The sequence below is a fragment of the Euprymna scolopes genome, chromosome 10, assembly GCF_053919585.1.
Source record: "Euprymna scolopes isolate OS-2025 chromosome 10, ASM5391958v1, whole genome shotgun sequence".
NCBI lineage: Eukaryota > Metazoa > Mollusca > Cephalopoda > Sepiida > Sepiolidae > Euprymna > Euprymna scolopes.
In genome coordinates, this window is record NC_136491.1 from 132531873 (window position 1) to 132548690 (window position 16818).

General features: G+C 33.8%; 1 protein-coding gene across 1 annotated transcript in view; it reads left to right on the forward strand.

Moving 5' to 3' along the window:
• Window positions 1-16818, forward strand: part of LOC145286274 (protein unc-13 homolog B-like) — a 597427-nt gene that overhangs the window by 468462 nt on the left and 112147 nt on the right. Inside the window, exons 25-26 of the mRNA XM_080135112.1 lie at window positions 7645-7786; window positions 16045-16086. Coding sequence (XP_079991238.1) covers window positions 7645-7786; window positions 16045-16086 — 184 coding nt within the window. The remainder of the gene's footprint in view (window positions 1-7644; window positions 7787-16044; window positions 16087-16818) is intronic.

The following is a 16818-nucleotide window of genomic DNA, read 5'->3' on the forward strand; positions in this document are numbered from 1 at the left end:
GAATAATTGGCTCATCAGGATCATGTGCCCAATTCCAACCTTTCTCAGCCTCTGCAATGATGGATCCTGATTGGTCAAAATCATGCCCATCATACACTAGAGCCACCATTCTAATCATTGAAATGTGTATTATTCAAGTGAGATAACTTGGCTATCTTAATACTTTCAAGAGAAGATAACTCTGTTAGCTGGAAACATTGGATTCATAAAGCACATATATTGATATAGCATACATGGTAATATCTTACTACCTAGCTCTACTTATGTATTGAGCACTATTGTAGTAAATACTGAAAATTAATACATAAAAATACATTTTTTTTATAACATTTTATATGGATACATGTAATGTATATATAAATGTTTTTAGTCAAATATACTCTAAAGCTATATGAACCAGAGTACTTAGCATTTTGATCAATGGAGAGAGGGAACTATGTGTTTATTCTATTGATAATTTGAAAATTAGAACTTAAAAACTAACAATAGAAATAAGGGATTTATCGCTTGACACAGAAGTTAATATGGGTCCTTGTTATTGGTGGGAAGCACTTGGAGCGACTGAAATGTATTAAAGACTTTAAATTTACCGCAATTTATTTCAAATAATACTAAGCACATTTTTGATCCCCACTCCAAAAATTGAGGTTTAAAAAATATAAAAAATATAAGTTTTTATACTTAAAGTCTTTTACTTCAAGTGAATTGAGAGATCTAAAGCTAATTACTTTCCTTCAATGGGGAGATAACTTTGCTCCCTACAATGGTACACATTGAACATCAGATTTAGCATTGAATGATCCCTCCACCTCAAAATGTTCATTAAAATATTTTAAGTCATCAGGGAAAAAAACATTTTATTTATTAATAGTTTGCCTACAACAAACTTTAAAGATAGTAAAAACAAGACCAGTTCGGTTTTAGATTACATCTGGAACTACATTATTACCATATGATAAGAATGCATAAGTCTTTCTTGAAAAGATAAAATATGAAATTTAGATTTTTTGTTGGTGTCTTTTTCATTAACAGAAATGCCTTGATTTTTCCTTAAAACAGATTAAGAACCCAACCAAATTTTGACAAATTAAAAAAGAAATTTCCAAGCATTTGTTTTGGCTCATTTCTGCTTGCTTGTTTTTATTGCACGATGAAATATCTAGCTTGCATGTTTTCTCCTGTCTAAACCTGAAAATGCAATGACTATTATTATTTATTTATTTATTTTTTAAAGATTTTTTATTTCTAAAACAGCTTATATCTTATTGAATTTGTTTTCATGTAAAAAATAATTTATAAACTTAATCCATTGGACATGAGAATCATTGTAACTGTTTCTTTACAATAATCATGCTGTAAAAAATGTATTTTTTATTTTTTTTAGTGCTAGTACTTTGATAGTCATGAACTGCATCTGTAAATGACTAGGATATATAAATCCTAGTCCCGTTACAAAAGAAAATAATGAAACGAATGGAATTGAAGGAAACAAAAACTCAATTAATGGATAAGATAAACGTGTCGTTTATTTACTGTTGAAAGAATTAATGTTTTAGATATAACATGTGTTCATGTCCGCGTGGGTGTAACCATCGTTTGTTGCAGGACTGGTGGTGTAGAAAGAAAGAAAAGGAAATGTGTGTTCATCTCACTATCGTTTGTTCGCGCATGGGAAGAGAAGTGAGTAATATAGTAGAAATGAGAATGATAGTCCAGCGTGTAGACAAAGACAAAGGATAGAGGGTTGACATCAGTTAGCAGTCAGCTACGCGAAGGTATTCTCAGGGACAAGTTGTATATGTAGAGAGAGAAAGAGTGAGAATGTCAATCCAGGTTATGGAGATAGAAAGTGTATAAAGTGTACGTACTGTTTGTTAGCTTTTTGTCCCACATAGTAGCAAGTGGCGTGAGGTACGTGCGTGCCAAAACGGCAGTGGCTGGTGCGCTGACCACTCACCTCGGAAGGCGAGATGGAAAAGGAAGAAGCCGCTTATTGCTTTTTCTTTTATAGGTGTTTTCGGTGGTCTTTTGCGCATGTGTGGATTTCCTTTGAAAGGGGAAGTGACGTTGTCCTTGTGTGCGTGCATGTGCATGTGTGTATACACGTGAATGTATGTACGCGAACGTGGATATATGTGTGTGTGTGGATGCGTATGTTTGTGTGCGTGTATGTATATGACAAGTAATATAGCTTGAAATGTGAACGCGTGTTTTTGTGTGAGACTAGAAAAGGCTCGAGCACATCTCTGTAATAAGCATCTTTTCTCTGTTGATCCGCTAAAAATAAAACATTATGACCAAGACCTGTGTGTATGTCATTATAGACATATGGCATTCAATCAAGATTCAAGCCTAACTTTATATGATAATAACTATGATTAAAAAAAAATTATCCCATTGTACTTGGTCATGGCTAACAGAACGAGAACAATTTCTCCCCATAATAATTAAATAGTTATAAATTCCATATACTTTCTTCATAAAGATTATCAAGTTAAAAAAAATTACACTAAAAGAAGGCCAGAGGTTACATTGACTAAAATGTTATGAAAAAAAAACCCACCAAGATGAAATTAATAGTTCAAATAATACAAACTATCAATCCTCATCTCAAAAATTCTCAAACGAAATTTTGTTGTATTCTTTATTTACTACATAATAAAATGGTTGTCCACCATGTTTCTGTACGAACAAGTCACATGGTCATAATTTCCCCGCCTTTTTTCATAGCTTCTTTAGCTTTGGCTGGAAGAATTGTTTTGGACATTTTTGAAAATTTAAATGTTTTCACAAAATAAACGAAAGACTTAAATAATTTATTTCATAAATCACAAAATACGGTATTTTAAATGAATCCAGTGTGATGTTCACTAATGCACTGACTTCGCTGCTGATTTCAGAGCCTGCATCATATTAGCTCAGACTGTAGAAGTATTAGGCCATTTGCTTAAAAGTTCTGTGCTATGTACATCGAAAATGCATTCAAAATGAAACAACAAACTCCAACTGTTCTTATTGAGATATATCTGTCAGTGTCAGCCAGCAAAAAGTCTTTACCCTCCCCCCTCCGCCTTATGTAATGGTTTCTCTTACTTTGTTTTAACGCACAAATGAGAACATTTAATCATTTTTGAAGATTATTTAAAACTGTAAAATTACAGAATAGTTAACACTCAATAGCTTGTAACCCCCCCCCCTCTCCCGCAAAAAAACACATTTGAATGAAATTCTCTACTTAACTAGCCTATTTTTCAAGTGCAAAATAATACATGTTATAAATGTAAAAACATACTGGTTAGGTAGGACATTTAATTTTAATGCATTTGATATAAATTGTTTTTTTTTATTTTTTATAAGTTAACTTGAGTTAACTACTCTGTACTTTTACCAAAACTTTTTCATTTGTTTTTAATGGTCACTTTTTAATTTTTAAGATGAAGTCTTTTCTAGAGTTTGAGAAACCAATGAAAAGCCATGTAAAATAGGTTCACCGAAGCACCTAAGAAATAGCAGCCATGATGTTTTTGCATCAGTAGTTTTATACTGATAGGAACAGAATGCATGACTGTGAGCCATTATGTTATGTAGTAAGTGAAAACTTGAATGAGATTTAAAAAAATATTTAAAAAAATTAAGCATTGTTGACCATGTATATATGGTAAAATCTAGAAGACAATACAATGGAAAGGTGTAATGGATAGACACAAACTGAAGCAAATCAAAGCAGACAGTGGTGGAACAAGCTATGAACATCTAATATATAAAAGACTATATATCTGTTTGTCTGTTTCCATATTATTTTTAACTCTATCGCTTCCGAAACTAAAAGTCGCAGAGCAGCATTAGGGGCCTCAAATGATTGGATTTTTATGGACCATTCTTTTATGGGCATTTAGCTGATTAGAATAGTTTTTAAGGGGTCAAAATTGAAAAAAATCGTTATATATTTTATACATTCATTTTTATTTTTTTTTATTTTTAATCAGTTTATATGTACGTCACATTGGTACAGTGCTACAGTTTTGCTTTCAGTTTTAATTCTAGCTGATGGCACCCAAATATCTTTTATTTTACTTTTGAAATCATGACTCTATAATAATATATATGAAATCTGGACAAATTAAAATATATTTAAGCATATTTTATGACCGGGCAAAGCCAGGACCCCCACCCCCACCCCACTGCTAGTTTTAACTAAAGTTTAACATATCTGAAGAAGAAATTTTCCTGAAATATCATATGATAGGAAAGTTCCATCAGATAATACTGACACAATGATAAAAGTCTAAAAGAAAATATACATGTTCATTGTATTAATAAAAAGTGAATCTGCATAGCACATCCCATCGTTATTTCTTAATTTACTTTAGTTTGTGTTGATCCATTACACCTATGCATTGTATTGTCTTCTATATAATTTTAAGATTTTTTAATTTGAGATAAGAATTTACTGCTATTGAGTTATCTATATGGAAAATTTAACAATGTAAAATATAATAAAGCATTATTCTCACAGCAGATTTATTGTAGAGTAACACCTATTTTCTTTATTCTTTTTTATTTTTCGTTTTTTCTTTTTTATTTGTTTTATTGTTCTCTTTTTTGTACTTTTTTGTTTTTGGTTTGCATTTTTATTTATTTTACATTTTTTTCATATTACTTGATTTAAAAAAAAACAAAACATTTTAAGTAAAAACGTGATTATGTACTTATATAACATGCCGAACTTAGTAAAAATTCCAAAAAATGATAAAGTAGAAGATATGCTAGAACTATCTTTTTTCAAAAGACATAGAAATTATTTTTTTATTTTAAAATGATGGGTACTAATATTTTGTCAATTTTAAGAAGTCTTTAACATTAACTAAAGCTATAAAACTCTATAATTCGAAAAATTTGGATTTTAATTTATTTTACTAATTTCTACATGGCACATAAGTATGTAATCATGTTTTTATCTAAAATACATTTTTTTGAAATCTTGTATTGTACAAGTATCTTTAAATCATGAAAGTGATCATGTTTCAGGACAATTGCTTCCGCTCTCCTTGTGATGGATAAATTATATATATACACACATACACCAATTAGGCAGTAGATAAGAAAAGTTTACTAGACAAAAGCAAATGGAAACTTCAATCTAATATAAATATTAATATTTATATTAATCTGAACCAAATAAAAAAAAAAAAAAGATGCTCAATACGATGGCAATAGGAAGCAGAGCTTAACATAAGAAGCATAAATGAAAATTGTGAATGAAAATTTACGTAAAAAATTTTTTCAACAAAATACCTCAAAGATAATTTATCCTTATAAATTTGCTAACATAATTCATTTAGTCTGGTGGAGTATCCAGCTTTGTGTTGCTACATGAGGTAATATCACTTGCAGAAGGCGCACCATTCCTTGTCAAAGTCAGGGTACCGAGGAGATATTATTTGGGCCATGAATGCTATGTGATTTTGAATATTTAGTCAGGGTTTATTTGTAAGGAAAAATATCCTCATGCTCATTGTCCTGACAAATCCTTGTACAGAGAGATTTTTGATGTGAGGATCGTATCTAGTAGGCATGTAAGTTTTCTCTAGTAGGCATTCAAATTTTCAATACAATTATTATTTCAAAAACAAAAAGATGGAATTAATTTGCACTAATAATTTTTTTTCATTTTTTTTTTTTTTTTTTTTTGAAAAGGCTTGAATTTTCCTTATAGTATGTCTCCCACATGTTTCATTGAATAGCAAAAAACCACTAAACAACTCTTCAAAAAAGAATGGATATTCCTAAAAACACAGGCAAAACTTTATTATATGAAATCAAAGAATTTGGAGAAGAAAAAGATAAAAAGGAAATGGATATATGTAAAGTCTGCAAAAACATGAATAAAAATAAACTTATTGGTGTGTTTAAGCAAAATTGAATTCAAAATATATGTGAACAATGTCTACATCGCCATATTGGATTTTATATAATACATATATATAAAGTAAATGTAATCAAAGTTTTCTGTTTAAAACATTTTATTGTACTTCTGTTTCTTGTTCATAATTAAAAAGCAAATTTGTGTTCAATTGATTATATGCAATAATAAACTCAATTTTCCAATCACAAAAGATGAATATTTCAAAATATTGTTAATAATATTAAAAAGAATATTCCCCTTTAATTTTAATTTTTCTAAACCTTTTTCTTAGTTCATTTTCCAAGAAAATTTTAAAAATCATAAAACATATTGGATCAATGCTCCTGCAAGGAAAGTATGTGATTATATTGTGGACAGAACAGTTATTTTAGAGGTACAATAAAATTCTAAAAAAATATAAAAAATAAATAAACAAACTCCGATTATATTTCCTTATATTAACTTTAGTTTTTATTGTGATATATTTATATATTGTTCCTATTTACTTGCCTCCCCATAAGGGCAGAGTTAAACACAAGGCCAGATTTTAATGTGGGGAAAATCCAGCTCCCCAGAAAGGGGCACTCTGGATAGAAACAAAAATTAAAATTGTCTCAGTCATGAAGGATTTCTCATCCACTAATCGAGGACAGAAAAGGTCAAGTGAAGCATCAGAACAGATACTTTTGAGCTTAAACTCATTTTCTGTGTAATCTTAAAAATTTCTTAAAATAATTGTTTATATATATATATATATATATATATAGATATGTATAATCATACACAAAAATACAATTCCTGTGCACATATTTTGGTTCTGATTCTTTCTAATTTTCTTATTAATTTTCTTGTTTTAGGCAGAACTAACTGAAGTAATTGCCAAAGTCACTTTTACCTGAGTATTTTCAGGTCCGTCTTCATCCATCATCAAGTATGGCTAACAGTAAAAATTTTAGGATAAATATAGATGTGATTGTTTTCCCCCCTTAGTAAATCACATGTTATTAAGTATATTAATAGGTTCTATCTTACTTTTAAGAATATTATTGCTGTTATTCATCATCGTATCGAATAAATCCAAAGATTTTATTGTTGGGATTGGTATCCCCCAATAATTTTCTGGTCAGTTCTTTCTAGAAAGACATTGTGTACTTATGTGAGGAACCATGAGAAGTTTGCCAACATTCTAACTGAAAGTGATTTTTGTGGAATGATCTGGATTCAAACTTGGAGCACCCAGGCCATCAGTCTGTATCGTTAACCATTTGAACACCATCACCTCCTTTTGGAGTAATTTAAATTTATATAATTAAAGCAAAAAACAAAAAAAAAAACACAAATATTAACAAAATAAATTTGACTAACAGTGAGAATATTCTCAAATGCCTGGAAAAGATCAGAACCAAAATATGTAGACAGAAATTGTCTATATTATTTAATGAAACATGCATAAAAGAAAGAATCCTTTTATATATATATATATATATATATATACTTACACATGCACATTTGTATGAAATTACACCAGAGTATAGTGACTTCATTTTATAATTAAATAAATCTGATACGTGTTTTTGTTAATTCAATTTATTTTTTAAAACAAACAAAACTTTTATTACAGCCTGATATATTCTTCATTGTTATTTCTGAATATTATTGATATGTTTCTACTTTTATTATTCCTTTCTTTTGTTTTTGTTTTAAAACCTTTGTGAATTGCTTTTGTTTTTTTTCTGCAGTCATTTCTGCTCAGGGCCTTATAGGTAAAGATAAAACTGGAACTAGTGACCCTTACGTCACAGTGCAGGTGGGGAAAGTGAAAAAACGAACAAAGACAGTGCCTCAAGACCTAAATCCTGTTTGGACGGAAAAATTCTATTTGTAAGTCCCTTTCTTTTTTTTTTTATACAGTGCACAGCAATATTAATTAGTTTAAGGTCAGCACATGACCACTATCATTTCAACACTTGTAATCTTGATTGTCAGCATTTTGCTCTTTATATTACAGTCATTGCTATTAATCATTCTTTTAATCTTTGAAACTTCCTAAAATCGCCCAATCGTTAAAGCTGTATTGTAATTAAAAAAATTTATCTGATGGTAATTTTGTTGGCATTCATTTCCCTAGTATCTTTCTATAAAGAATTCTTTCTAGAACAATATCGGGTATTTATGAAGGTTAAGTGACAGTTTTTCCATGGAATGACTTGGATTTGAACTCGGCATGTCTAGGTTGTCACTCTGTACCATTAACCACTGAGCTAATGTCACCTCCTTGTAGTTAAGCATCATTCATTCGTTTCATATGAATCGAATGATTATTCTTCGCATTCATTTCCCAATATCTTTTTAATTAAAATTCTCCCTAGAAAGACATCAGGTACTTATGGAAGGGACCGCATCAAAGTTGCCAAAAAAAAAAAAAATTTCTTGTCTTTTTCTTTTATTTTCCCTCTCTGTCCTGCTCCAACCAAGTCTACCGACCTGCTCCACAAATCCCAAAACCTGACAAATCTCAAAAAAAAAAAAAAAACACGATTAAACCTAGAACCCTATCCTCCAACGTAGACCCCTACTACCAGGTCTCCTTCTCCAACATCAGGGGTCTACGTTCCAACCTTCCAGAGGTTGAAACAATTACAGGAGACGAAACAGGACATATTCTTTCTAAGTGAAACTGGCATAGGGCCAACCACTTCCCTAGATGAATTCATAATTAAAGGATACTCTAACTTAACATTTAAATCTGACCCCCAAGATCGCCATGGGCATGAAATATGTGCCTACATCAAAGATGGCTTTCCATGTGGTAGGGATATCTCCAGAGAAAACCCTAATTTACCTTATATGTGCTTCTGGGTTGCACTAGCTTACACCACTGCATTTATATTTGCTCTCTATCACCCCCACAACAGTGGGGTTACTATCTTTAAGAGCATATCTGAGAAAATTGACCACATCCTGTCTACTCATCCTTTGGCTAACATTCACATTTGCGGTGACTTCAATGTCCATAATGTGGAATGGCTGACCCACTCAAATAAAATCGATGATGAGGGGAGGTTTTGTCATGATTTTGCCACTGCCTATGACCTCACTCAGATTGTTCACGAACCCACCCGTGTGCCCGATACTACCGGTCAGTATGCAAGCCGCTTAGACCTTTTTCTCACAACTTCCCCTGAGCTATGTTCAAGTTCTGTTCTATCTCCTCTGGGATCCTCCGACCACTCCGTTATATCAGTTAAGATAAAAATGAAATGTAATAAGTCTTCAGACGTACCTCTCCACCGTACTGTATATCAATACTCTATGGCTGACTGGGATAGCTTCTGTACATTCATATCTGACCTACCTCTGCATTCCATGTTTAAAAAGCATGTGTCCTCTATAGTATCAGACCTGACTGAATAGTTAATTGTAGGCATACACCGATTCATATCATCCAAAATATTCCAACAAAAACCTAACAGCCAGCCATGGTTCTCCCTAGAATGTGCTGCTGCCATCGCGCACACTTTTTCCATAGCTACCAACGTAATAGATGTACTGAGACTAAAGCTGCTTTCAGGATTGCCAGCAACCACTGTAAAAGAGTCATAAAAATGCAAGAGAGCTATATGCTCAGTCTGTTAAATCCAAAGTAGCTGATCAGCGGCTTGGTTCCCACCAGTTCTGACAAATAGCAAACAGGATCTTGAAAAGAAGTGTGCGTTCTATCCCAACTATCATCAATGGGCCTGAGGTCATCTCGTCAGCATTAGACAAGGCCAGACTATTTCCCAAGAACTTTGCAGCTAACTTTACCCTATGGGACAAAGGCCATCAACTCCCAATATTTCATCCTATAATAAACAACACGCTATGCAACATACAAATATCGTGAAGTCGCCAAGCTAATCAAGAATCATGATTATAGTAAAGCTACTGGCCCTGACGCCATTCCAGTTATAGTGCTAAAAAAGCTCCAACCAGAACTTGCCTCCATACTTACAAAACTGTTTAAGCGTTGCCTTAAGGAGAAGTGCTTTCCAACACCCTGGAAAACCTCATCAGTATGCCCTGTATTTAAGAATTCAGGTGAAAGGTCATCTCCCTCTCAGTACAGACCAATAAGTATCCTGTGTGTCATGAGTAACTTGTTGGAATCCATATTAAATAAAGAAGTAGTCAGCCACCTCAACAGAAACAACCTTCTTAGTGACATGCAATATGGTTTCCGCTATGCAAGATCTACACAAGATTTCCAGCTACGGTATAACTGGAAATGTTTTCTCGATCATTAAGTCATTTCTCTCAGATAGGTTCATAAGAGTAGTGGTTGATGGGAAGAAATCAGAGGCCCACAGTATTAATGCTGGAGTCCCTCAGGGGTCCATACTGGGCCCAACTCTCTTCCTGATCTACATCAATGATCTCCCAAAACACATACTAAAATCTTTCGTTGACATCTATGCTGATGATATGACCATCTATGGCAACACATCAAAGGCCATAAATGATGATGTTCTCTCTGATTCTCTCTCCTCTGATCTTGAGCGTGTTGTACAGTGGGGAAAGAGGCGGCTGTTTACCTTTAATGCATCTAAGACCAAGCTCCTATCTCTACATCATAAACGCTCTGCTCCCCATCTAGCATCAATTGAAATGGATGGCTCTCATCTAGGGGAGGCCTCAGGTTTTGATAAGCTCTGGGTTTGACCTTTACACCTGATTTTAAATGGAACACATACATCAAGTCTGTGGCCAAGGTCGCTGGGAAAATGATGGGATCCTTCTACCGCTCCAGAAGATATCTCACTAATGACGCAATTCTCTATCTATATAAGAGCCAAGTACGTCCAAAGATGGAGTACTGCTGCCACATATGGGCGGGAGTTGCTAAAAACAGCCTATCCTGCCTTGACAGAGTACAAAATAGACTTTGTGGCTTAGTGAGGGGATGCCCTTTTCTCTACCTTGCAACCTCTTTCCCACAGAAGAGACGTAGCGAGCCTGTCATTTTTCTATCGTTATTTCCATGGCAGGTGCTCGTCTGAGCTCCATTCTCTGGCCCCCCTCGCTAATCTTTTTCAAAAAACACCCGACTAGCTGAAACCACCGTCAATAATTTTCCCCACTCCCTATCTGTGCCTAAATCAAAATGTAGATTTCATGAACAAAGCTTCTTTCTTAGAAGTGCACGCCTGTGAAACTCTGTTCCACTTGCCTGTTTCCCTCCTGACTTCAACCTGTATGTCTTCAAGTCCAACACAAACAAATTCCTGATGAACCGCCCCCCCCTAAGTAATGACACCTCACCAATTCTCCAATACTATTGCTACACTATCCCTTTGATTACTGTACACACAATAACCCTTATCCCTTAGTGGCCATTGGGCCTTGATAAGTGGTGAACTCCATGCAAAAGAAAAAAAAAAGACCAATGACGCAATAATCTGTTTGCACAGAATTTTGATAGTTAACAACCTTCATATTAAACCAGAAGTTAATTCTTTCAGGTGTTGTCGGCTTCAAATATTATTGTTTTTGTGGGTATCTTATCTATATGTCTTTTTCATAATATTTCAAGCCAAAGGTAAGACTTACTATTATTCAGTGTAAAATAAAGAATATTTATATGCGATTTAAACTTTTCAATATCGAGTAAAAATTACTATGAATTTTACTATTTTTTTTCATTTTACTAGTTTTTACTTGTATCTTTTGTTATGGGTGTTGAAAATTCGTGTCATACCGACACAAAAACGTGGATGGAGACCTCTCGATATAGAAAAGCAAATAATAGAAAAAAGAAAATTAAAAGTTGAAGATTATTTAAAATGCAATTGTATACATGAATTGGCCACATTCATCATGATGGTCCATAGCAACCAAGACAGTGATGAGCAGGCAGTCCCTGGATCAAGAGAGAACACCATAGACCTGTGGACCGGAGCTAGGTTTGACATCAGCTTTGTATCCATGTCTTCAGCTGGCCTTCCGGGCGTCTTTGCCAACTTTGGAGTTGTTCAGAGTTATTGCTTTGTGGATGAAATTTCCTGGGTTGTGGTGGGAAGCATAGCTAAAGTCCTTTTCTCTGGCCTATTTCCTCTTCTTTCTTACAGAAGAGAAATAGTAAGTACATCATATTGGTTTCTTATTTTCTAATGACATATGTTATAGCGATAATAGGGGGGGGGGGGGATAATTCTAAATATAGTAAGAGTTATCGCCCCTTATAAATTCTTAAAAAGATTAGAGAGCTCAGGGGAGAGAAAAAAAGCAACATGACAGGCATCGCCGGGCATTTGATATCGTCTGTAATTAATTTAATGTTTCTGACACAAATAGATTGTGTTTAAAAAATACAGTGAGCTTGTCGACTTTTTCTATGCATATCCAATGATCATGACATCCCATTTCTCTGAACACAACAATATGTATTTAATCTAGATATGGAGAAATTCATGGAGAAATACTGGAAACTCTTTTGTTTTGCATACAATAAATATGAGAACTTAGTTTTTTCTATAACTAATAACATTTTTGTTACACTTCAGATTTTCCGGTGTTGCTCAATGAAATTGAAATCATTTTAGACTGAGGCAATTTTGAATTTTAGGTGCTTATTTTGGGAAAAAACAAAAATAAACAGAAACACAGAAAAAATCTTTATGATGTATGTACTCATCACAGAACAGATGGAATTTTATCAAGTAGTTTTTTTTAATTAAAATAAAAAAAATGATTTTTAGCGATTTTTAAAAAATACTAAACTGTTTTTAGTATTAGGCTGATTTTTGTCTATATACTTCGAATTGAGTTGTCTCCCCTTATTTCATCATAGCTGCTAAAAACAGTACCATTCGCTTAGTTGTATAATTTGATTTTCTTAGTAAAAAAAAAAAAAAATACTACTTGATCAATTTACTTAATTTTTGAAATATGACGTCTTCGTTCCATGATGAGTATGCACACCATAAATATGTTTTTGTGCTTTGTTATTACAGCGAAAATAGAAAGATTGAATTTCAAGTAAAACCAATGATATCTACTTGTCATGTAGCAGTAATGAATATATCCAAAAATTATGAAAAGCCATAAGGTACAAAATTATTAATGAAAAGTTTTAAAAGACAATTGACCTAAGATTTTCAGTTTTCAGAAAATAATTGTTACAATTCGAACTCTCCTGTTTATTTATTTTTTTTTTTTTAGCAGAACTCAATTTTCATTCATTTTCTTTAAAAATACTTTCATTAATAATTAATTTTCTACTGAATTGTTTTTCTAGATTTTTGGGTTTGCTTATTATTGCAACATGACAATTAAGTAGATATCATTGGTTTCACTTGGAATTGAATATTTAGATTTTTAAATTGCACTCTAATAATAATGAAGTACTGATTTTTCTGTATTTTTTTTTTTAAATAAATGTAATTCTAAATAAACATCAAATTTTGTCCTAATCCAGAATTTCTTGATGTTCCCCATATTAAAAACCGATCTTATATCTCACTCTGCCCTTGTGTAGGAACAAATAAATTGAAATGGAGTATTTGTTTCATAAAACTAGCGATGGCCAAGGAAACAAAAGGAAGCTACTTCTCAATGAAAGTATAGTACGAATCGGGATTATCTTTCTTTGATTTTTTATAATTTGATAATCACACTTGGCCTTTGGGACAAGAAGGAAATTGTCCTTGAAGGGTCGGGCGGAGGCGTGTGCTACATACGTCTTTCCGCTCATCCTTTACCGATTGTCTGTACTTCCTCTCCCTGCAGAACGACTAACCCACTTGCAAGGGCACCTCGATTCACTATTGTGGAATGATGATAAGCATTATGTCTGCAGAGAGGTCTGTGTCCAGAGGCCAAGCGAGGGAGGCCTGGGTCAGCCCAGTCTCTTGTGTCATAGAAATGCCGAGAGATTGGCTTTCCTGGGTCGTTCGCTTGAAGAAGACGCTCCTTGGGTCCCTGTGGTTGAGAACTCGTTTCCCAATCTCAAACCCAACCCTTCGGTAGAAGGTCGTTGTAGACCGAGGGGGGAGTCTAAGTTCTTCTCCGAATGCCGGACCGCTCTTAGAGCTTTGCCGGGGACCAGTGTCCTCGATCAGCCAAGAAAGAAACTATATCGGAAGCTAGTGGAGGGGACCGCGAAGGATCCACTTTGTAGGCGGATGGGACGGTCGATGGAGGTTGTCCGTTCTCATTGGAGTTGGGTGCCGGGACGGGAGATTCTGAACAACTCGGAATTTTCCCTCACCTGGCGACTGGTCCGTAACGCGCTGCCCCTTCTCGACGAACTCTGCCAGTATAAAGAAAATACGAGCGGCTTCTGTCCGCGCTGTGACGAACGCGAGCCCGAAACGATCGGGCACGCGTTTTTTAGTTGCAGCCGGATCCAGCCCTTATTGGAGTACGTCGAGGGGGTAACGGCTTGCATCAATGCCGAATGTCCGCTCGATCTCGACGAAGGTTTTTTTTGTGTACAACATGGAGCCGCCGTTCCCCAGGGAGGAAAGAATGGTTGTCCTGGCAATCCTGGCAGTAGCGCGCATGATGATTTGGATCACGCGCCTCAAGTTGGTCCGCGAAGGGACATCTGTTCCGGATCGGGATCTGATCGTTTACTTTAAACATCTGCTTAAAGTAAAGATCAGATGCGATTGGAGGAGGTTGCCTAGAGTGGAATTTGACAAGAGGTGGGTGCACAGCACTAGTTTGTGCGTCCGGCGAGGAGCCAAGTTTCAATACGTGTTCCCTCCTTAAGCATGGCACGGGCGGTGCTGGGGCCTTCGGAACCCATCCCGCTTAGGTTCTAGCTAAGAAAAACTTAAGAAGACTCTTGACTGGTGGTATAAATGAGATCCTATTCCTGATTTTATTTTTTGGTACTAGAGAACCTCTGAGTCTGCCCATCCCCTTTGTGCCACATCCTTGCTTTTTCAACATCCCCGGTCACTCCCCTTCTCAGAGGTCACCTTCCAACCCCCCTCCACCCGTTGCTTTGTTTTCTCCCACTGCCATTAAGATATTTTCCCCAATCCCCATTAGGGATCGCCCTGCTTGTTTTCGGTTCCCCGGAAAACAGTGGGGGGTCTAGTCACCTAGATCAGTACAGGGGGGTCTCACTAACAACCCAGTAGGATTTATTTTTTGCTTTTGATATGAACACTTTTAATTAGCTTTCCCCTCTCCACGAGCAATCCTTTTCTTAATTCAAAAACTTTTTTATTTACCAATGAAATTGAACTTTATTTTTTCACACATGCACACACACACACACACACAAAATTAATATATTAAAAAAAAAAAAAATATGCATACACAAACACACAGACAACTGTTTATAAATTGTAAATATGGTTTTGATTCTTAAATGCTGGGGATTTATTAGTTAGTTTAAGATCCATAGAGTGAATGAGGTATTTTGGTAAATGTTGCCAGTCAAGAGTAAGACTCCAAAGTCTACATTTATTACTTTTTAATCACTTTAGTCACAAAGACCCTGAACCCTTCCCCTCCCCAATTTCTTGTAGGGCCTTGTGCCTAATTTTGTTGTTTGAAAATTTTTTGTTTTTTTTACTTAATTGTATTTACAAAATTTTAAAAGCAATAAAATATATAAACAAGATCAAAGTGTAGTATCTGTTCTTCAGATGCTGCACTTCTATTTCTTGTTCTCTTTCGGTGGAGGAGAAATCCTTCACGACTGAGACAATTTTTATTTTTGTACCTTTTCTCCACATTAAAAAACGACCCAGGTGTCTAACTCTGTCCCGTGGGGAGGCATAGTAAATAGGCACACAAACCATTACGTTACATTTGTACACCTAATTTTTATGGCCTTGTAGTTCATATTGATGCAAGGGAGATAACTTTCCTCTATTTTAAGCTTGTATATTTGTATTTTATAAGAATTGATTACAAGCATAAGAAAAGATAAAGAAAAAAAGAATAATGATTGTCAAACTTTTTTATTTACAACTAGCAGAGAGGCCATTCCCGTTCATAAAATATGCTTAACTATATTAATGCAAATTTCATATTATTTCAGAGCTAACTTAATTACTATTGCAGTAGTAACAATTGTTTTTTTTTCTTGGAAACATTTTCTTTGCAAATTTAATTTTCTGATTTTTTTAAAATTTTAGTGAATGTCATAATTCTTCAGACAGAATCAAGGTCAGAGTTTGGTAAATATTCTTTTCTTTTTTTTTTTTTAAATTTTGTTTTCCAATTTTGTATTTTATTGCTTTATCATGAATGAAAATAATTATTTTCTTGGTTAACTTAAAAATCATTAAATGACAAGTATTTGAAGATCACGGTTGAATATAGCATGAAGTTTGATATAAAAAAAATAATGTAAAAAATAATGAAGTTTGATATAAAAAAAATAATGTAAAAAATAATGAAGTTTGATATAAAAAAAATAATGTAACACATCATTCAAACCTAATCAAACAATTTTTAGAGAAAATTCGACTTCATTCATTTACATAGTCCTTTTCTAGAGTGATACACCGATTCTGATACTTCTCTAACAATTTCATGGTTAGAGTTTGATAAATATTCTTGTTATTGTTTTCCATTTTTTATTTTATTGCTTTGCCTTAATGAATGAAAATATTTTCTTGGTTGTCAACTAAAAATCATAGAAAAATATTTAAAGTAGTTTTGCGGTGATTAATCCAAATCATAATTAGCAATTGAAAAAATCAGAAGATTTTGAAGTAACGGAAAAAATATGAGCCTATCTTCTGATGCCAAAAGCGATCCTTTTAATTGATGTTTTGTTTGTTTTTATTTAAAACTTAATTTTCAATTGCTAGTAGTAACGAAAAAATAATAAACATGTATTGTTTCCATGAGTCTGTTGCTTATGTTTGGATATATTACATCGATTTTTACAATAATATGAAAAT